We start from the raw sequence: 21,968 nt of genomic DNA, 5'->3' as shown, positions 1-21,968 counted from the left end.
TTAATTCTAGATTCATTTGGACAATAAAAATAAATAGACCTTTAAACTGCACTCGGACGAATAAGAAGAAACATGTTTACTTCCTGTACATACGAGTAGCCCAGTTTAGTTTTTATTTTTTTAAATCTCTATTCACTCAATCAGTATACAAACTATTGGGGGGGAAATAATACAATCATTGTATACACTATAAACAATTAGAACATAGAACACGCCAGGGAAGTTAAAACATACAAAAGCTAAACCAAATAAAATCAATAGTATAACTGAAAGAAAAGAAAATAGTTTGATACAAAATCATATAAATAAATGATAAGTTTGCAATAGTTATACGTTTTTACAGCTTTTGGACACAGACAACCAGACAATGACAAAAAATAATTTCTCATGGATACAAAAATAAAAACTAAAAAATAAAGGATGGTTTCTTATGTGTAAATTTAGACTTATAAATGTAAAACTTCGCTAGAATAATCATAAGATTTATCAAATGAAACTGTGAATAGACATTATTATCAAATTCAAACATACCAAAATAATACATAATTCCAAAGTAAGGAGAAATCTGGATAAATGTGGATTATAATGAATTGTGATTAATGTACCCCAGAATTATGAGTAGCACAGTTTTTTTGTTTTTTTTTTGGTTTTTTTTTAAACATCCTTGCTGTTTTACCTCAGACTGTAAATCTGTAAATCCACCCAAGAGTCTCTGGTCTTTTTTTTTTTTTTTTTTTAAGCTTTGAGCCAGGAAAAGTTCTAGTCGAGTGCCGGCAAATTCTATGCACTATTGACTACACTTTTTCTTTTCTTGCTCGGCCGAATATCGCTGCCAAAAGTCAGGTGAGTTGTATCCGTAATTGACCTTTCGCAAACTCCGCCCCCCCAAAAGCATTGACCAATCACACATTTAGCAACCGTTGCTATGTAAGCATAGTCCGTCAAGCTTTACTCAGCTCTCGATGACGTCCATAGTCTGATTGATTTTATTTGATGGCTTACGAGACTGCTAACCACCATAAAACTTTACGGAAGAAGAGTGACAACCATTAACAAGCTCCGGACCTCCAAAATGATGAAGCGGTGTGCCTACGGAGTATGTAAATTGGACTGTGCTAAGGTAAGACTATGCTAACTCTATCGGGCTAACTAGCTAGCTGTAGTGTAGTTTGCTTTCGGGGCAATAACAAAACAATATCAAAGTTATTGTCGTTACTATTAATGAATAAAATATATTACTAGAATGTCATTGCCATCTAAGATAAGCTTGTTCAGTCAGTGGTTAATGTTAGTTTAATGTCTTCTGTTAGCTTTTGCATTCGTCTAAATGTTGCGAGCTAACGTTAACACAAAGCTTCGTCAAGTTTGGCAAACTTAAGCGTCCTAATAAGTGCCCCGAGCTTATCTTGTTTTCATTTTTCATGCAGCATTTTGTGAACGGACACCCGTCTCCGGAGTATCCCAACCAGCCATATAACCTTAACTACATCCATGGCTAGGGTGACATAAATATTTTTTTTTATGATGGACAAAGAATAACAATGACTGATATGATGCTTTCAAAGACAAAAAACCCCCCACTAATGTTTAGCGAGCTATAAACACAGAGGTTTAGCTAACTTGCTGATCTAACAGTAATCCTCATATTTTAACAATACTAGACTAATATATGTCAACATGACAAGATTATAGCCGTCAGTTATAATCTGCAGCCACTTGTCAGGTTGATGTTACGTTTTCAAAACAAACTCAATTTCAAAATAGGCTAAGACACATACAACACACAATACAAGTACACAGATCAATCATTCATTTAGCGGTAGAAATTTCTGCACCATTTTAAACGTCAATTCCTAAATGAGATCATATCAAGCTTCATTCATCAACTGCTTTTCTCACCAGCACACTTGTGCCTCTCAGCGTTGCCCTTTGTTGGGAATCTTTGACCACAAACTGAGCAAGAAAATGGTTTCTCATCAGTGTGGGTCTTTGTGTGTCTTTTTAAGTGTACCCTCTGAGCAAAATTTTGACCACAAACCGAGCAAGCAAAGGGCTTCTCTCCAGTGTGGGTTCTTGTGTGTCTTTTTAAGTGTCCCCTGTGAGCAAAATTTTGACCACAAACCGAGCAAGCAAAGGGCTTCTCTCCCGTGTGGATTCTTGAGTGTCTTTTTAAGTATCCCCTGTGAGCAAAATTTTGACCACAAACCAAGCAAGCAAAGGGCTTCTCTCCCGTGTGGATTCGCGTGTGCGTTGTTAAACTTCCCTTCTCAGAGAACATTCGACCACAAACTGAGCAAGCAAAGGGGTTCTCTCCAGTGTGGTTTCTTGTGTGTATTTTTAAGTACCCCTTGGAAGAAAAATGTTGACCACAAACCGAGCAAGCAAAAGGCTTCTCTCCAGTGTGGGTTCTTGTGTGTCTTTTTAAGTGTCCCCTGTGAGCAAAACTTTGACCACAAACTGAGCAAGCAAAAGGCTTCTCTCCAGTGTGGGTTCTTGTGTGTATTTTTAAGTGTCCATTTTGAGCAAAATTGTGACCACAAACTGAGCAAGCAAAAGGCTTCTCTCCAGTGTGGGTTCTTGTGTGTCTTTTTAAGTGTCCCCTGTGAGCAAAATTTTGACCACAAACTGAGCAAGCAAAAGGCTTCTCTCCAGTGTGGATTCGCGTGTGCGTTGTTAAACTTCCCTTCTCAGAGAAACTTTGACCACAAATTGAGCAAGCAAAAGGCTTCTCTCCAGTGTGGGTTCTTGTGTGTCTTTTTAAGTGTCCCCTGTGAGCAAAATTTTGACCACAAACCGAGCAAGCAAAGGGTTTATCACCAGTGTGGCCCATCGCGTGTCTTCTCAATTGAGACTTGGAACCAAAGGTTTTTCCACACTGAGAACATTTCCACCGTTGGCCATCAGTGTGACATGTCACATCATCGTCACACTGTTCATTGTCAGCAGTGTGAGGAGCGTGTGACGCGTCTTCACCATCTGACTTGAGAGCTAACCGGCTGTCATCATCTTCTGTCATTTGTTGTCTTGAGCTGCTGCTTGGAGACTCCGCCCCTTTGTTCTCTTCATATTGACGTTCATCTTCAGTCTTCAAATGGACACCAGTCACGGGCAACTCTGTGAAGTCCTCCTCCTCTTTAATGTATGGTGGCAGCTGCTCCTCCTTTTTGATGTTGGGAGGCTGTTGCTGCTGCTCTTCTTTAACTTGCAGAGGCTCCAAGTCCTCCTCCTGTTTCACGCCAGGGAACTCTGGCTCCTGCCGCTCAGGAAAAATAGATTTTTCACTGACATCTGCGAGACAAAAGATACACATGGTTTGGTAAAGTTATTGCATTGTGTTGTTATGTATAGGGATGTCTCGATACAACTTTTTCTACTTCCGATCCGATACAGATATTTTATCCTCGAGTACTTCCGATACCGATATCAGTCCGATACCATATCATTGGAGGTGTCCCGATGCAACTTTTTCTCCTTCCAATCTACAACCGATATTTTAGCTTAGGGTGACTGTAAATTACCAATATCAGTCCGATAGCAATTCAGCAACAATGATTTGTTTGTTTGTATTCGGATGAAATGTTACAAGAAACTTGATCAAGTGATACTATTTAATTATATAAGGAATAACCAGCACTAGTAGGTATGAGAAAATATGACCCATTTATTCCAAAATTTGGGTTAACCTAAATTCAACTAAAAATATATGTACTGCATTTTAATAAAAATAAATACAAAATGAATAAAAGGACCCTGAGAAATAATCTGAATAAAGTAAACAAAAATAAATTATACTCTTTCAAGTGCAAAATAATTCAAGTTTACAGGCAGTAGATACAGAATCTTATACTGTGTTGCGTTATTTTTTTGACACACTAATTTGTGCATAATTAATTAACCTAAAATAATGTGTTTAACAACAGCTTTTTAATATGTATATAAGGCAAACTACATATGAACGGACATTTACATGTCAACATGACAGATTATAGCCGTCAGTTATAATCTGCAGCCACTTGTCAGGTTGATGTTACGTTTTCAAAACAAATTCATTTTCAAAATAGGCTAAGACACATACAACACACAATACAAGTACACAGATCAATCATTCATTTAGCGGTAGAAATTTCTGCACCACTTTAAATGTCAATTCCTAAATGAGATCATATCAAGCCTCATTCATCAACCGCTTTTCTCACCAGCACACTTGTGCCTCTCAGCGTTACCCTTTGTTGAGAATCTTTGACCACAAACTGAGCAAGAAAATGGTTTCTCATCAGTTTGAGTCTTTGTGTGTCTTTTTAATGTTTTATTAACAGTAACTTTTTTACCACAAACTGAGCAAGCAAAAGGCTTCTCTCCAGTGTGGGTTCTTGTGTGGATTTTTAAGTTTCCCTTCTGAGCAAAATTTTGACCACAAACTGAGCAGGCAAAAAGCTTCTCTCCAGTGTGGGTTCTTGTGTGGATTTTTAATTTGTCCTTATAACGAAATTTCTTACCACAAACTGAGCAGGCAAAGGGCTTCTCTCCAGTGTGGGTTCTTGTGTGGATTTTTAATTTTTCCTTATAAGGAAATTTCTTACCACAAACTGAGCAGGCAAAGGGCTTCTCTCCAGTGTGGGTTCGCGTGTGCCTTTTTAAAGTTCCCTTCTGAGAGAAACTTCGACCACAAACTGAGCAGGCATAAAGCTTCTCTCCAGTGTGGGTTCTTGTGTGTCTTTTTAAGTGTCCCTTGCGAGCAAATTTTCGACCACAAACTGAGCAAGCAAAGGGCTTCTCGCCAGTGTGGGTTTGCGTGTGCCTTTTTAAAGTTCCCTTCTCAGAGAAACTTCGACCACAAACTGAGCAGACAAAGGGTTTATCACCAGTGTGGCCCATCGCATGATTTCTCAATTGAGACTTGAAACCAAAGGTTTTTCCACACTGAGAACATTTCCACCGTTTGCCATCAGTGTGAAATGTCACATCATCGTCACACTGTTCATCGTCAGCAGTGTGAGGAGCGTGTGACGCGTCTTCACCATCTGACATGAGAGCTAACCGGCTGTCATCATCTTCTGTCATTTGTTGTCTTGAGCTGCTGCTTGGAGACTCCTCCCCTTTGTTCTCTTCATATTGACGTTCATCTTCAGTCTTCAAATGGACACCAGTCACGGGCAACTCTGTGAAGTGCTCCTCCTCTTTAATGTATGGTGGTAGCTGCTCCTCTTTTTTGATGTTGGGAGGCTGTTGCCGCTTCTCTTCTTTAACTTGCAGAGGCTCCAAGTCCTCCTCCTGTTTCACGCCAGGGAACTCTGGCTCCTGCCGCTCAGGACAAATATATTTTTCACCGACATCTGCGAGACACAAGATACACATGGTTTGGTAAAGTTAATGCATTGTGATGTTATGTATTTTATATTGAAGTTTATCACATGGGCCACATGAGTGAAAGAATAACAAATCTGGCAAATGTTACATCTCATCTGCATTCTGTTCCAGAAATCACTTAACATAACTCTATAACCCTGATTGTTCCCGACATAAAAAATATTACATTGAATATTTGATTTTTTTTATTGAACATATAAACATACAAACAGCAGAGAAACTAAGAATTAAAAAAGAAAAGAACCCATAAAATCATCAATCAATCACAGTTTACGTGTTCAAAAGGGATTACGAAGAAGTTAAAAACTTCTCTCGTCCTACCCTTTATACATGATATATTTAGACTTATTTCATTATTAATACAATACGAGGTTAATATTTCTAAAAATAAAATGTATAAACCTGGTTATGAATACAAGTGCACTTGGACATGCGTGCATTTGCTAGCAACATATGTACATGAAATTCCTAGACATATGCAATAATACATTTATGAATCATAGACTCATACTCAAAAATACAATTTTCATGCTCTTATCTGACACTAGTAATTTTTTTTTTTACTTTGCTTTTAAAAATTTTTTTAAAACTCAACAAGTGAGTCACATCTTTTCAGGTCAATTCCCAAATGATTCCACAAATTAACACCTTTAACAGATATACACCTTTGCTTAATATTTCTTCTTGTTTTGGGTTTATATATATCACCTTATATCTTTTTTCCCCCTCTAATTTATTCAACATATAAACAGGCAAACAGCAGAGATAAAAACAAAACAAAACAACAGAATAAAAAAAAAAAAGAAAATCCCAATAAAATAATCATTCAATCAATCATAACTTACGTGTTCAAAAGGGAGTAGGAAGAAGTTAGAAACTTATCTAGTCCTACCCCTTTTACTAAATATATTTAAACTTATTTCATTATTAATACAATACTAATCTACTTGTGACGGAGCGTCAGTAACTGTCCGCCACTCTCCGACGGGGCACGCTGCCGTCTAGCTGAGAGGAGCAGCTACTTAGCTAGCTAGCCTTAGATAGGCTAGCTCGCTAAGGGGTATGGCGGCGCATGAGCATGCTGCGGCTTCAAGCTCTCCCCATTTGTGCGTGTTTTTCGTGTTTTGTATGTGTATTTTTGTAAGCTGTTCGAGTGTACCGGACTTTAAAATCAACTATAACCGGGTGGACTTGTTAAACATTGGCTTCCAGCAGAAAATGACGGTTTGTGGCGACTTTCATCGCATGCATGATATTCCGGACGAGATAGTGAGACCAGCGGGGTCTCCGTGGATTGTTATCGGGTCTGGTAGGCGACGGAGGCGGCGCCGCGAGAGGAAGCAGAAGCGTGGCTGCAGAGCCGGCCTGCTAACTCGGCTCAGGAAACAGCCACTCAAACCATCGCTGCCAAGCATTTACCTCTCAAACGCCAGATCCATGGTGAACAAGACGGACGATTTGGATTTACAGCTGGCTGGAAGTAGTCACGTTCAAGAATGCAGCACATCGGAGGCGCGTGAGCATGGCTCGTGAGTAGACGTGTTTCCTACGGCTCCCGCAGAAAATTTTTGGATTAATACATTTTGGACCTTGTAATCGATGGAACTTTTTTTGGAAAGACAGTTTTTGTGAACTAATTGCCTCACGAGTGGACAAATGCCCCCTAAATCGTCTAAACAGCAGAGTGGGAGACACAACTCGGACTCCCTAGGGTAGCGTTAGCAAGGAAGCTAATACAAATGCTAACAATATGGAAGCACTAGCTAACGCAGTTTCTGCCGTGCAATCATCTATCGATTCGTTTCGGGAGGAGAACCGGGCCTCGATTGCCTCTTTGCATTCGATTTTGAATGTCTATGGCCAGCGAATTACGGATGTGGAGGACGGTATGAAGGAGTTCGACATGAGGCTTGGCAACGTGGAAACTTCTCATGCTTTACTGGCGAAAGAAAATTATGCGCTGAAGGAGAAGATGGCGTACCTGGAAAATTACACCAGGCGGCAAAACATACGCATTGTGGGAATACCGGAAAATGTGGAGGGCCCGCGACCATCGGAATTTATTTCCAAGCTTATCAGTGATGTGCTTGGGGAAGATAACTTCGAGAAACCACTTTCGGTGGATCGCGCCCACAGAAGCCTGGCACCCAAACCGAAGGATGGCGATAGCAGACCACGGCCGTTCATCGTTCGACTTCATCATTTTCAAAGTAAAGAGTTGATCCTTCGCCTCGCCAGACAAGCGGGCCCTCTCTTCTACAACGGATCAAGAATTCACATTTTTCCTGACTACAGCCCGGATGTCAACAAACGGCGTGCAGCCTTCTCCGAATCTAAAAGGAAGCTCCATGCCGCAAAGATCCAGTTTGCCCTCTACTTCCCAGCAACTCTGCAATTTACACACAACGGAAGACGAATGAGGTTCACCGATCATGTGGCGGCGCTGACTTACGTCAATGAAAACGTGACTTTGAGCTCCACTTCACAAGCTGCTGATGGTGATTGAGGTGAAGCTACTGACTGTGTTGAAACACGAATAACTGATTGAAAGGACGGTATTATCGTTTGAAGTTTCACGTACTAATTTCATAATTTTTATTTTATTTATTGAAATATATATTTTCTTTTTACATTTTACATTGTGGGTGTGGCAGGGATTTTTTTTTCTTTTCCTTTTTTAATTTATGTCGATTTGTGAGTACACCATATGTGCAGCTACAGTTATATGATCCCTAAATATTTAATTTTATTGTTGATATTATATTTTGTTTTTTTGGTTTTTTTTAGTTTCTTCAGGAGTACCGCCTTTCTTGTTATGCTGACTTTCCATAACTTGTAGATAATATTTAGTTTTGACTGAGTTAACGTTTCTCTCTCTCTCTCTCTCTTTTATTTATCTATTATTGTTTTTGGTGGGGTCCATCAATGGTTGACAAATATTATTTCTGCGGGTAGCATGCAAATGCAAGTTTGCAGCAGTTTAAAGTTGTATGGGGGGGTAGGCCGGTTTGAGCCTTGTTTGTATGTTTTGGATGGTAATGTGTGTGTAGTTTTGTTTGTTTTATGTATATTTTGTGCACTTTACTGGTTTGTTTATCATCTTTTGGAGGCAGATACTGATACTCTTGAATTGAATGGTTCCAATGGCACAGGGTAGCGCACACGTATTCCCAGGTAATGATGTTGTGAAAATTGTAAGCTGGAATGTTAAGGGCCTGAATGGGGCAATCAAAAGGAAAAGAGTTCTCTCACATTTGCAATATCTCAAGGTTGGCATCGCCTTTCTACAGGAAACTCATCTTTTAAATCGAGACCAGTCAAAAATTCACAAAGAATGGGTAGGGCAAATGTTTCACTCCCAATTTAATTGTAAAGGTAGAGGTGTAGCTATACTTATTCATAAAAAAATTCCCTTTGTTGTATCACAAACTATTTTAGATCCAAACGGTAGATATGTGATGATCGTGGGTGAGTTGTTTCAACTTCGCCTCGTGTTAGTAAATGTTTACGGCCCAAACTTTGATGATGACAATTTCTTTAAAAAGATGCTGAACTCCATCCCAAATTTAGATTGCCATCACTTAATTATGGGCGGGGATTATAATTTGGTAATGGACTCCACTTTGGACCGTTCTGCTCAATCCATCTAAATCTGTACAAGTACTTAAATCATTTATAGATATGTATAAATTTATAGACCCGTGGAGATTTAAGCATCCCACTGAAAGGGAGTACTCATTTTATTCTAATGTACATAAGTCTTTTTCCAGGATAGATTTTTTTTTATTGGATCCTCATTTGCTTAATCTTATTACAGATTGTAAATATGATCCAATCATTATTTCTGATCATGCCCCAATGAGTATTACAATTACTCTTCCGATCCAGCGGACAAAACGGACTTGGCAGCTTGATACACTCCTCTTGGCAGATTCAGACTTTGTACAGTTTGTTACAGAACAGATAGATTTGATTTTACAGGTGAACAAAACTGATGATATCTCAGCCTCAACTCTTTGGGAGACGCTTAAAGCTTATCTCAGGGGGCAGATTATTTCTTGGTCTGCTTATAAAAGGAAAACGAAATATGATCAATTTGAAAAAGTGTCTACTGAAATTAAAGCATTGGACGGACTTATAGCTAGTTCTCCGACCCCAGATTTGATTAAGAAACGAGTTGGCATGCAAACTGAAATTGATCTCTTAACCACTGCTCAAGCGGAGAGACTTATACTTAAATCCCGTTGCAGTCTTTATGAAGAAGGGGATAAAACGTCCAAGTTATTGGCCAGTTACCTTCGCCAAAAAGCTGCTTCTCGTAATATTTCACAAATTATACTATCTTCCTTAACAGAAGACCATCAGGATATCAATAATTGCTTTAAAATGTTTTACTCAAAATTATATACTTCAGACTCTGTATCGGATTACGAGCAGTTTGATCTTTTTTTTTCTAATCTGAATATTCCAAAAATTGACTCAGATTCTAAAAAGAGACTTGAGGAAAATTTTACGCTGGCGGAAGTTAATACCGCTATAATGTCCCTTCAAAGTGGGAAATGTCCTGGCCCAGATGGGTTTTCGACAGATTTCTACAAGAAATTTAAGGATAAACTGGCCCCACTTCTTCTATTGGTTTATGAAGAAGCATGGGAAAATAATATTCTTCCAACTACTTTTCGTCAGGCAGCTATTACACTGCTATTAAAGAAAGGTAAAGATCCTCGTGAATGCTCCTCATACAGACCTATTAATTTGACTAATTGTGATGGTAAAGTGCTATCAAAGATTATAGCACTCAGGCTTGAGACGATTCTTCCTCACATTATCTCAGAGGATCAATCTGGATTTATTCAGGGCAGACAATCTTATTTTAATTTGAGACGATTATTCAATATTATCTATACTGACTCTTGATACTTCAGTTTCAGAAGCAGTTATATCTCTCGATGCAGAAAAGGCATTCGATCGGGTCGAATGGAAGTATCTTTTTTTATACACTTGGTAGATTTGGTTTTGGTCCTAATTTCATTCAATATATTAATCTTATTTACACAGATCCTACTGCCTCAGTTTATACCAATGGTATATCTTCTGAATATTTTCCTCTGTACAGAGGGACAAAACAAGGGGATCCAGTGAGTCCATTGCTTTTTGTTCTAGCTATAGAGCCACTTGCTATAGCTCTTCGGAGCAGTAATATTATACAAGGTATATCACGTGGGGGTCTGACTCATACAGTATCTCTCTACGCAGATGACCTCCTGCTCTATATCACTGATCCTGTGTCATCTATCCCTGAAATTCTCAAGATCTTGCAAAAATTTGGAAATATATCTGGGTATAGACTAAATTTGAATAAGAGCGAGTACTTCCCTATTAGTGGTAACGCTGGAGAATATCCTAATCTCCCATTTAAGTTGTCTTCCTCATCCTTTACATACTTGGGTGTAAAAGTCACCAAATCTCATTATAATCTATTTAAAACAAATTTCATCCCTTTGCTTGAGCAGTGCAAACAGGATATTAAGTAGAGATAGACCGATATGCTTTTTTCAGGGCCGATACCGATTCCGATTATCGGTAGTCAAGGAGGCAGATAACCGATATTTGAAGCCGATATTCATTTGCAGTAAAAGTTAAAATGTTGGCACCAAATTTTTGAATAATGCAAACCCTAACCGTTCTTTACAATGGATTCTCACACTGCACTTTTCATTTTACATCCTTCTATCTGCAATAAGACGTTGGTGGCGGGGGGAGTTAAATGTGGGGGCCAATGTGACATTACCTTTTATAGCATTTGGGATACTTGTAGTTTTATTCTATAAATGTTATATTTTTATATTTTGAAGTAATAGGAGGAACCCTGTCATTCAAAATGTGCATCAGCTGTGGCATTACTTATTACTACAGCAAAAATAAATAAAAAAAATTCCATGAGAAAAACTATTCATCCCTGAACACCATACAGTTCTTGTAGACCTTATTATAATTATTGTTATTGTTACCATATAGACAGTTTTGATAAGCTGAGGATCTTAAATCGAGAACAGCAATATCATGCTACTCCTCTCTACAAGAGAACTGTCAAAAGACACTTCATCATGTAGTTTAGTGCCACTTAGGATGCCCCAATCAACGCAGAAAAAGGTAGAGTAAAATAACTTGGTTATAATAATAGTAAGAATAACTTGGTTAAACAGACATTGTTGCGGTGGACCGCTGCCACTTTCTGCTGTTTAATGTGTTTTACACTTATAGACACGTGTGTGTATATGGGCACACTATTCTCTCACTACTGTACTGTACTGTATCACTTAATGGCACAGATGTACTTGTCTAAATAATAAGTGGGCTGCAACATTGCTAATTCACATTAACAAGCACTATCTTAGCTGTCCACATGAATAGTTACTAACACACGGGAAAGTTATACAACACACCAAACATGAGCTCATTATTCAAAGTATGAGGCACGTAACGAAATTACATCACTGAACATTAATTGCAGCCGACTACGGCCGTAGATGTTACATATTAGTGGCATCGATTGAGAGGATAATGTCCCAAATGACGGCAGACATGACGTGAAAAGAGAGACAAAACGAGCAAATAAGCACACTATACTTTAGTGCACTTCTCTACTAATGCCAAACATACGGAAGAGAACACGTTCGTGTAGTTAAACGGTGTTTGAGACACTTAATTAGTTACGGAGCGGACTTCAACGAGGTGCACAACGAGCTGTCAATCAAATAGACGTCGAAGCTTAAGGCACACAATGGCAAACCAGTGCGACAAATAAACACAATATAAAGTAACTAAACGCTATTTAGTGTCACTGTGGCATCTCACTGCATAATAACCGCTATGCAACAAGTAGTGGACGTGACCCAGAATGCAATGTGTGCGTCACGAGAGGTAAATATAATGACATTACTCTACTCTTAACATGGAACTAGACAATATAATAATGACAACTGTTAATATTTGGAACCTTTCTAACAAACATTATTTACTTAATTAAGTGAAAATGTGTGTGATTCCCTCCCCGAGTAGTTCAAGTAGCGAATTAGCTACTGGGTGTTAGCCTACATGCTAAGCTGAACACACCACTGTTAGCTAGCGGGGATTCAATGCAAGGCAATGCAGCTCCATTCATATAGTGCATTTAATACACAACATAATTCAATGTGTTTAGCTTATCATGGTGAAACGATCGGCGGAGTCTCTTCTCTTTTAACTTACCTTCGAAGCATGTGTCTGTCGCGTTGTGTCCGTGGGTGCGTGTGTGACCGGCTACTGTGATACAGGCATACACTACTGATTGGTTCTGGCTCTTGCACGGCTAACCAATCAAATGCTGCTATGGGCGTTAGGTTGCTGGAGTTGGACTCCATAACAGACAGAGACGCTCTGGGCTGCATTCGAAGCGAAAAGACTGAGTTTTAAATGGATCGCTCATATCGGCCGTCAGAGTAATAAAACAGACCGATACCGATATGTACCAATATGTCAAATATCGGCCCCGATTATCGGTCTATCTCTAATTAAAAGATGGTCTATATTGCCGCTCTCCCTGATTGGCAGAGCAAATTCTGTAAAGATGAATATTGTCCCGAAGTTTTTGTACTTGTTTCAGGCACTGCCTGTATTCATACCACAATCTTTTTTCAACAGCCTGAATCAAATTAGTTCCTCTTTTATATGGGACAATAAACCAGTTCGCATACGAAAGGAATTTATGGAAAGACCTAAAGATGTAGGGGGGCTTTCTCTTCCAAATTTGCGTACATATTATTGGGCTGCAAACTTTAATGCCATATCCCTATGGTTAAAAGTTTGGGACAATAAAATTCCTGCGTGGCTCCAGATTGAAAAGTCCACTTGTGGCCGATATTCACTCCCTGCTTTACTATGTGCCTCATTGCCTTCACTGGTTAGCAGTATTAAAGATAATGTAATTGTAACACAATCGTTACGTATTTTGACCCAGTTCAAAAAATATTTGGGTATTCAGAATGTCTCTATTTATTCCCCACTTATACACAACCATCTTTTTCAGCCATCTTTTTTGGACAAGGGTTTCAAAACCTGGTATAGCAAGGGTATTCATTGTATTAAGGATCTATATATTGGTGGTACGTTTGCCAGCTTTCAGCAGCTATCGCAAAAATTTGGCCTGACCAATAATCAATTTTTTCGTTATTTGCAGATTAGAGACTTCGCCCGCAATAAGATTGATAATTTTCCTGATCTCCCTCCCTCGTCCTGTTTGGATTCTCTATTAGGTGTTACTAGTCGGACTAAAGGTAGAATATCATTTATTTATTCTCAAATTATGGAATGTTGTGATCAACATTTCGCATATTCGAGAACAATGGGAAGCTGATTTAGGTGCTCAGATGTCCGATGAGGAATGGGGTAAGGCACTTAAGAGAGTCCACTCCTCTTCTATATGCTCTAGACATGCCTTGATACAATTTAAAGTGCTGCATAGATTACATTTCTCGAGGGCTCGGCTGGCTAGAATATTCCCAAATATAAATCCTTTATGTGAAAGATGTAAACGATTTACTGCTACTTCGTATCATATGTTCTGGTCATGCCCAAAGCTTGTTCCATTTTGGTCTTTCTTTTTTGAAGTACTCTCTAAAGCTTATGCTTGTCATATTTCACCATCTCCATTGGTTGCTGTTTTTGGTTTTATTTCTGACACAACGGGATCTGATCCCCCCGTTTACTTACAGAGGGTCACTGCCTTTTGTTCTCTATTAGCCAGACGTTTGATTTTATTCAAATGGAAGGATGCCAATCCTCCCTCGAATCACCACTGGATAAGGGACGTTATGCAGAATCTTAAATTGGAAAAGATTAGATGTACCCTCAACGGATCCATCAACAAATTCCACGAAACCTGGGACTCTTTAATAACATATGTGAATAATTTACCTGGTCTGGAACTATAAATCTTGAATTGCATCATCTGTCTTTGTATTACGTCTATAACAGCTATAAAGTGTATTTATTTTTGTGTGTGTGTGTGTGTGTGTGTGTGTGTGTGGGAGGGGGGGGGGGGGGGGTTCTATTATGTAAGTCCAATATGGAACCTGATCTGTTTTTGTTGGGGTTGTTCATATTTGTTACTTGGTGGATAAGATTGTTTTATGTGATAATGGAAAATTACAAGGAGACGTGGCTGCACTCACAAATACCCGACGCTGCGATGCAGCTAGCCGGCCGCACGCTACACAGATCGGACAGGACCAGCGACTCCGGGAAAAGGAGAGGTGGTGGCTTTTGCATCTACGTGAATGAAGGTTGGTGTAATAACAGCACTGTACTGGACAAACATTGCTCCCCGGACCTGGAATTCATGTCGGTGAGATGCAGACCCTTCTTCTTACTAAGAGAGCTAGCTGTTATTATCATCACTGCCGTCTACATACCACCGGATGCTTATGTAAAAACCTCTCTTTTTCTCTACTGCTTGACGCTATAAACAATCATCTGTATGCCTACCCAAATGGCGCACACATCATCGCAGGAGATTTTAATCAGGCAAATCTCAAAACTGTTTTACCTAAATTTTACCAGCACGTGAAATGTCCAACAAGAGGTGATAAAACATTGGATCATGTGTACTCTAACATTAAGAGTGCATACAGAGCCATACCCCTCCCCCACCTGGGACAGTCTGATCACATCTCACTGTTCCTGGTCCCAGCATACACCCCTCTCAGCCGTCAAAGCAAGCCCAAAAGACAGACCATTATCACCTGGCTTGACGACGCCCTCCCCCGACTCCAGGACTGCTTTGAACAGTCAGACACAGTGGGAGACTTTCCACCACGAAGACCTGGCCACATTCACAGATACAGTACTGTCTTACATCAGGTACTGCATGGGCACGGTTACGGTGGAGAAGATCATCCAGGTGTACCCAAACCAGAAGCCGTGGATGATGAGCCAAGTCCGCTCACTTCTCCGGGCCCGGGATGCATCCTTCAGATCAGGCGACCGCCAAAGCAGCCTACAAGGAGAAGATAGAAGGGCAACTCAACAATCCCCGACAGATGTGGCAGAGCATACAGTCCCTCACCAACTACAAGGGTTGTGCTGCGACTCCTGGGGACTCAGATGCGGCATTAGCAGAGGAGCTAAATAGTTTCTTTGCTCGCTTTGAGTCCCAAACTCAGAACTCAGTCACACCACCCCATCCTCTATTACAACTTCCACCAACTTCTGGCACCACCTCACTGATTGTAGCGGTGGAAGACGTGAGACGTGTGCTCCGTGCTGTCAACCCCAGGAAGGCCACAGGACCGGACGGTGTACCGGGGAAAGTACTTAAGGCATGTGCTGACCAACTAGCACCAGTATTCACGGATATTTTTAACCTGTCACTGGAACAAGCCCACATTCCAGCCTGCCTAAAATCAGCCGCCATCATCCCAGTCCCCAAGAAGTCACCCACAATAAATCTAACCGACTTCCGTCCAGTAGCACTCACCCCAGTCATCACAAAGTGTTTTGAAAAACTGGTACTAAGACACATCAAAGCTTGTCTCCCCTCCACTCTCGATCCATATCAGTTGGCATATCGGCTAAATAGATCCACTGAGGATGCAATAACAATCACCCTCCACGCTGCACTGAGCCATCTTGAGAAAAGGGGAAGCTATGTCAGAATGGTCAGAATGCTTTTTATTGACTACAGCTCAGCCTTTAATACAATAATACCGGACATTCTTATCCCCAAGTTGTCTAACCTGGGGCTCCCGCCCTCCACTTGCTCTTGGATTAAGGACTTTCTGGTCGACCGACCCCAGCACGTCAAGCTGGGTCCCTGTCCCCATCTCTCATCCACCTGCACACTGAGAACTGGCTCGCCTCAAGGCTGTGTCCTGAGCCCACTACTTTTCTCACTTTACGCACATGAATGTAGACCCACCCATTCTGAGAACATGGTTGTGAAATTTGCGGATGACACAACAGTGGTGGGGATGATTACAGAGGGAAATGAGGCGGCCTATAGGGAAGAGGTCCTTAGGCTGAGTGAGTGGTGTGCCCTCAACAACTTAACAATGAACATTTCCAAAACAAAAGAACTCATTCTGGACTTCCGACGGAGCAAAACTGCCCCTGCCCCTCTGTACATCAACGGCGAAAGCGTGGAGCGTGTGGAGACCTTCAAATTCCTTGGGGTTCACATCTCTAAAGACCTCTCCTGGACAGCTAACACCACAGCACTAGTCAAAAGGGCACAGCAGAGATTGCACTTCCTGAGATTACTAAGGAAGGAGCAACTTAACACCAAACTGCTGGTGACCTTCTATAGATCAGCAATTGAGAGTCTGCTGACCTATGCTGTGTCAGTATGGCACTCAAGCTGCACAGAAGTGGACAGGAAGAGACTGCAAAGGGTCATCAACACAGCACAGAAGACCATCGGCTGCCCCCTACCTCCACTGACTACCATCTACAACTCCCGGTGTCTCGGTCAGGGCAAGGAAAATCATCAAGGACCATACACACCCCGGTTTCCACTTCTTCAGCCTGCTGCCCTCTGGTAGGCACTACAGAGCAATATCAGCAAAAACAAACAGACTCAGGGACAGTTTCTTTCCAAAAGCTGTCATCATACTCAACTCCACTATGCACTGAGAACCGACCTGGACTCATTTAAGGACTAGCATTGCACTTTTGCACATTTGTACATTGCAATATGTACAGTGGTTTTATACAGTATTGGTTTTATTTTATTTTTTAACCTCTTTATTTTATTGTATATATTTTTATCTGTCTATTATGTGTGCACTTATGGCAGAGCTTTCATTTCATTGTACTTGTATAATGACAATAAAGGCTAATCTAATCTACGTGAGCGCGCGCAGCTTGCTCCTCGTTCTCGCGGAGACGAGTTCCGCCTAAACTGTTTTCACACAGCCGACACGTGTTCCCCGTATTAGATATCTGCATAAACTGCTTACCCCTCACCCGGACTCTTTTGTCTTCGCGGTTGTTGGTGCCGGGGGGGCGCGCTCTGTGCCGGCGCGTGATGCCGTGCCGTGGACGCTCGCCCGCATTCTGCGGGGTCGTGGGACAATGAACACTGGACCAAACCGAAGCACTTCCTGCATTGAACTTAAATAGCATATTTTGCCGCGCTTCAGCTGTCACCTGACTTTGGAGTGAACCATAACAGTAGTAGATCTATTAGGTGAATTGCTTTCTGTTTGAGGGAAGAAATTACGGGTAGTGAATGGAGGATTTTTGTTATGAGGAATATATGCTGTAGATATTGTTCATTTACATATGCTTTAGCTGCTTTTTGTTCCTTTTTGTTTAATTTCTAAATGGTTTGTCCAGGGGGAGGGGCTAGAGGGTATTTAATGGGAGTCGGAAGTTATTTGTGAGAGGAGTGTGATGGTGAGGGCTGAGCTGTCAACAGTAAGTTGTAGAAATGACCAAAAAGAAGTTGTAAATATTTTTGAAATTGTTTTTCCCTGCACTGGACTTGCACTGCCAATATTTTTTCACCTTTTTGGATGCTGCGTTGGGGTAAATAAAAAAAAAAAAAAAACTCACTGAAGTTTTTCGACTGCGCCATCGTTTTTCCCCCTCTTAAAACAAACCCGTGACATGACTATTTTTAAAATAAAATATATAAACCAAGTTATATATATATACACACAAGTGCACTTAGACATATTCACATTTGCCAAAAACATATATACATAAATTTCCTAAACATATACCATAATACCTATCTAAATCATTTACACATACTCACATATACAATTTTCATATTCTGGTCTGACATAGGTAATTTTTTTTTTAACTTTACTTTGAAACATTTTTTTAAACTCCAGAGGTGAGTCACAACATTTCAAACAACTTCTGAGTACTGTGGCAGAGTAAATTGTTATAAATTTTAAATTTTAAATATCATAAGGACTGTGTCTAATTTCAAACAAAGTCTGAGTACAGAGTAGATTGTTGTGTACTTTGTACATTATTTGTGGTCATTTAAACTCCACCAAGTCATAAAATTGTATTGCATTTAATTTAATAAATAATGGATGTGTTGATTTGATTGATTAATAATTCATATAGCAATTATATCTCTTTTGCAATTTGAAAACAGAGCTGATATTTGTTTGATATGCATTTCCCCAGATTTCCACACAATAGGTCAGATATGGTAATAATAATGAACTGTATAATGTATATAATGATTTCATGTTAAAGACATCCTTAGTTTTATAGTATCCCTCTGATTTTTTACATTTTCTGAGTGGCTTCCAACTTAATTTATCGTCAATAACTATTCCAAGGAATTTGTTTCCATACACCCTTTCTATTTCAATTGAATTCACCATAATTTATATTAGAATATTAGAGATGAAAACACAAATTTCAGAAAACGGGTTGCTCATTGGTTGAATTGATTTTTGATGAGTAAAAGTTAACATTTGCCTAGGAAAAGAAAGTCTACTGGGAATGGATTGAAATATGCTTGACGTATTGTAACTTGTTCAACCATTTTACAAATCTTATGCGATGAAATAGAGCGTTTTCACGACACGTCATCAGGCGCGGCATTAACCCGGAAGCAGCCATCTTGGAGATAGTCCGTTGTCCACACTCCGAGTCCGCACCACATGACCACAACGGAGAACTTTGTTGAGGACAATGGTGAACCTTTGTCCATCAGATGTTGATTTTGATTAAAGTGAATACAATTTTCCCTTTGGAAATAAAATACCATTAATCATTAATAGATGACTATTTTTTGTTTAGTAACTAAAACATGTAAAAATAAAAACACACAGATGAAATGCTAAATGCAATCAAGCTTGATTAGGGTGTTTCTGTATTAATAATAGCAACCATCCGGTCGATCCCTATTGAGCTGTTTTCAGTAAAGGCAATGACAGAAGTTTGTTACAATTCAACAATCAGAATGAAAGGATAATAGGAATACAATAGCGGTCTCTAGTGGCGAGAACATCCATTCATTTTGTTGCATATACTTGCTTGGTCTGCAAATATGTAGCCTCAAGATATTTCTAAAAGATTTGCGATTTATAGTAATCATTGTTACTGTATGGTTATGGAAGACAACAGAATGTCACTCAGCAGCTCACACATTTATTCAAGGAAGCCATGCATCTCATTCTCAACCCCATTATCAATACAACAGTGTATATAAGAGTGTATTATAAATTATGCTACGGCATAACAAACGTTTCTTCGACCTTTGGAAAAAATAAATATATATATAAATTCATTCAACATAATTTCAACTCACAAGCAAACCGTCTGAAGAGCAAAACTTCACAGCAGTTCACTGAAATACTTGTAATTATTGAGAGGTTTCTTTCCTTTTTCCTTTTAAAGTTGATGACTTGGTCATGTGTCTCCCTCACCCGTGCACACACCATTTGGTTGAAAGCTTCCAAACCTTTGTACGATTTAAGGTATTCTGCTGTGTACAGGCTCGGCTAGAAAATCAGGTAGTTAGTTCACAATGTCGGGGGTTGTAACTGAAGGAAGAATCGCCGGGTCGTCATGGATAGAAGAAGAGGTGGCCAACTCATACGGATCTGTACGTATTTTTTCCAAATCGCGGGCTTTTTCCTGTTGCCAAGTCCGTCCCTATATGCATTAGCATCTTTGGTGGGCTTTGCCGAGCTTTTGAAGTAGTTTTGACATCGATAAAGACTCGCCAAACAATTCTCATTGTAATTCTCTATTGGCTTGCGTTAGCTTTAGTACGTCAATATCTCCCAAGATGGCCGCGCATCCGGGTTACTGCCGAGTTCGTGACATCAGTGAAAACGCTCTATTGCTGCATTCGAGGATGGTCGGAAGTCGGAAATATCCGAGTTGAAACTTCCCAGTTCCGAGCACAAAGCGTTCGAGGAAGCAAAATGGCGGATAGTTGTTTTTTCATTTTAGACCTCCACTTATTTTTAATATTTTTTTTTTCCTGTATATCTTATTTTGGTCCTCAAAACTCAATTTGATTTACAGGAAACTTGTTTTTGTGTGCAATTTTGCTTTATTTATTGTTTTAATCTTATTTCATAAGCATTCCATACAGTTAAGTAGTTTACGGTGTAATTTCATGCAGGGATATAGCAGCAATACTGTCGTTACATGAAGCTATGGTGAATATTTATGAATGAAGAAAGCTGTCTAGTTTTATACTCGAGTAAATTGTGTTTTGCCATTCCGAGTGACGTCACATTGTAGTCCAAACTGTTTCATGCTGCGACGTGATAATTGAACATGTTGCTCTGCTCAATCCAATTCTCATCTGAGAAATGTACCAAACCTACTGAAAAAAAAAAAACTAACTGTGTATCGTAACAAAGTGCCCCGGTGAAGATTCCTTTCAAAATAAATTCGGACATATGGTTGAAAAGTGTCGATGAAACAAGTGACAAACCTGCTCTGTTCAACACAACTCGAGGCTGCTTGTAAACGGCGTCCAGCAGTTGACGTTGTCGCTCGTTGTCCTCCTGTGCTCCACAAAGCTCCTCTTCGTACTTGACTTTCGCCATTGTGAACATCTTCACACGATATTCACGACACTTTACGCTCACGATTGAAGTCTGCTGAGCCAATTTGTCGATAGCAAACGCGTCTCGTTTTTTGGCGCCTAGCAAGCTAAACTAAGCTAAGCTAAGCTAAGCTAAACTAAGCTAAGCTAAGCCAAGGCAAAATAAAGACGGCCGAGAGATACGACTGAACCAGACACGAAACGTAGCAATTATGTTCGAATTCAATAACGTAGTGACGGGGCAACGTGTCGATGTGTCAGTTCGTTCCGTACGAATTCGTGTTGAATTATTTTTATAGTGAAGCCGAGCGTAAACGCGTCGTGCCTGGAATGGAGTCGCTCTTCTGCTACCACGTGAAATCTACGGCAATTACAGTTGGACAAATCTCATGTCACGGAAATGTTAATATTGTACTTTGAAAAAAATCCTTAAAACATACGTTTAATTCTTGATTCATTTAGATTATAAAAAAAATAAAAAATCTTCGAACTACATTTGGACGAATAAGAAGAAACATGTTTACTTCCTGTATATACGAGTAGCATGGAAGGCATGGAAAGTAAATTAAATACACATACTTACCACAGTCACATTTTTTGTTTTCATCCCACTTTTGGTTTTTATTTTCATTCATTCATTCATTCATTCATTCATTCGCGTTGACAAAAAGCCTGGCGGCTCGATGAGGGCCAATGTCAGCAGTCTTCTTGTGGCCCTCTTCAGCTTTGGGTCCTCCCTGCATGAGAAGACAAACGCGCACACAGCAACTGACTTCTGAGGGGGGGGGGAGTTCTCGTTTCCGTTACCCAAAACAAAACAAAACAAAAATAACCAATGCATGGGTAGGCAAACGAATTTGATTACAACATTACATAATTCAGCACCAATACCATTAAAACAAACTTTAAATTCCTTGTAAATTCCTTCAAAAACAGAACCATATACGTAAAATGTTATGGGGCTCAATAATATACATATATATATATATATATATATATATATATATATATATATATATATATA

General features: G+C 39.7%; 1 protein-coding gene across 2 annotated transcripts; it reads right to left on the bottom strand.

Annotated features, from left to right (window-relative positions):
• Positions 1-223: 223 nt before the first annotated feature.
• On the bottom strand, positions 224-21,274 carry LOC144006926 (uncharacterized). 2 transcript variants are annotated; one of them, XM_077506052.1, is made up of 3 exons: positions 20,831-21,274; positions 4,497-5,333; positions 224-3,288 (listed from the first exon to the last, which is right to left on the bottom strand). In XM_077506052.1, the coding sequence occupies exons 1-3, from the start codon at positions 20,952-20,954 to the stop codon at positions 1,883-1,885; spliced, it is 2,367 nt and encodes a 788-aa protein (XP_077362178.1). In that variant the 5' UTR covers positions 20,955-21,274; the 3' UTR covers positions 224-1,882. The 2 variants fall into 2 exon arrangements, with proteins under 2 accessions (XP_077362178.1, XP_077362187.1); XM_077506061.1 differs by having other exon boundaries at positions 4,581-5,333.
• Positions 21,275-21,968: the final 694 nt, after the last annotated feature.

The sequence above is a fragment of the Festucalex cinctus genome, chromosome 1, assembly GCF_051991245.1.
Source record: "Festucalex cinctus isolate MCC-2025b chromosome 1, RoL_Fcin_1.0, whole genome shotgun sequence".
In the NCBI taxonomy this organism is placed as follows: domain Eukaryota; kingdom Metazoa; phylum Chordata; class Actinopteri; order Syngnathiformes; family Syngnathidae; genus Festucalex; species Festucalex cinctus.
Note: the sequence above shows the minus strand (reverse complement) of the source record. Positions and strands in the feature narration are given on the sequence as shown.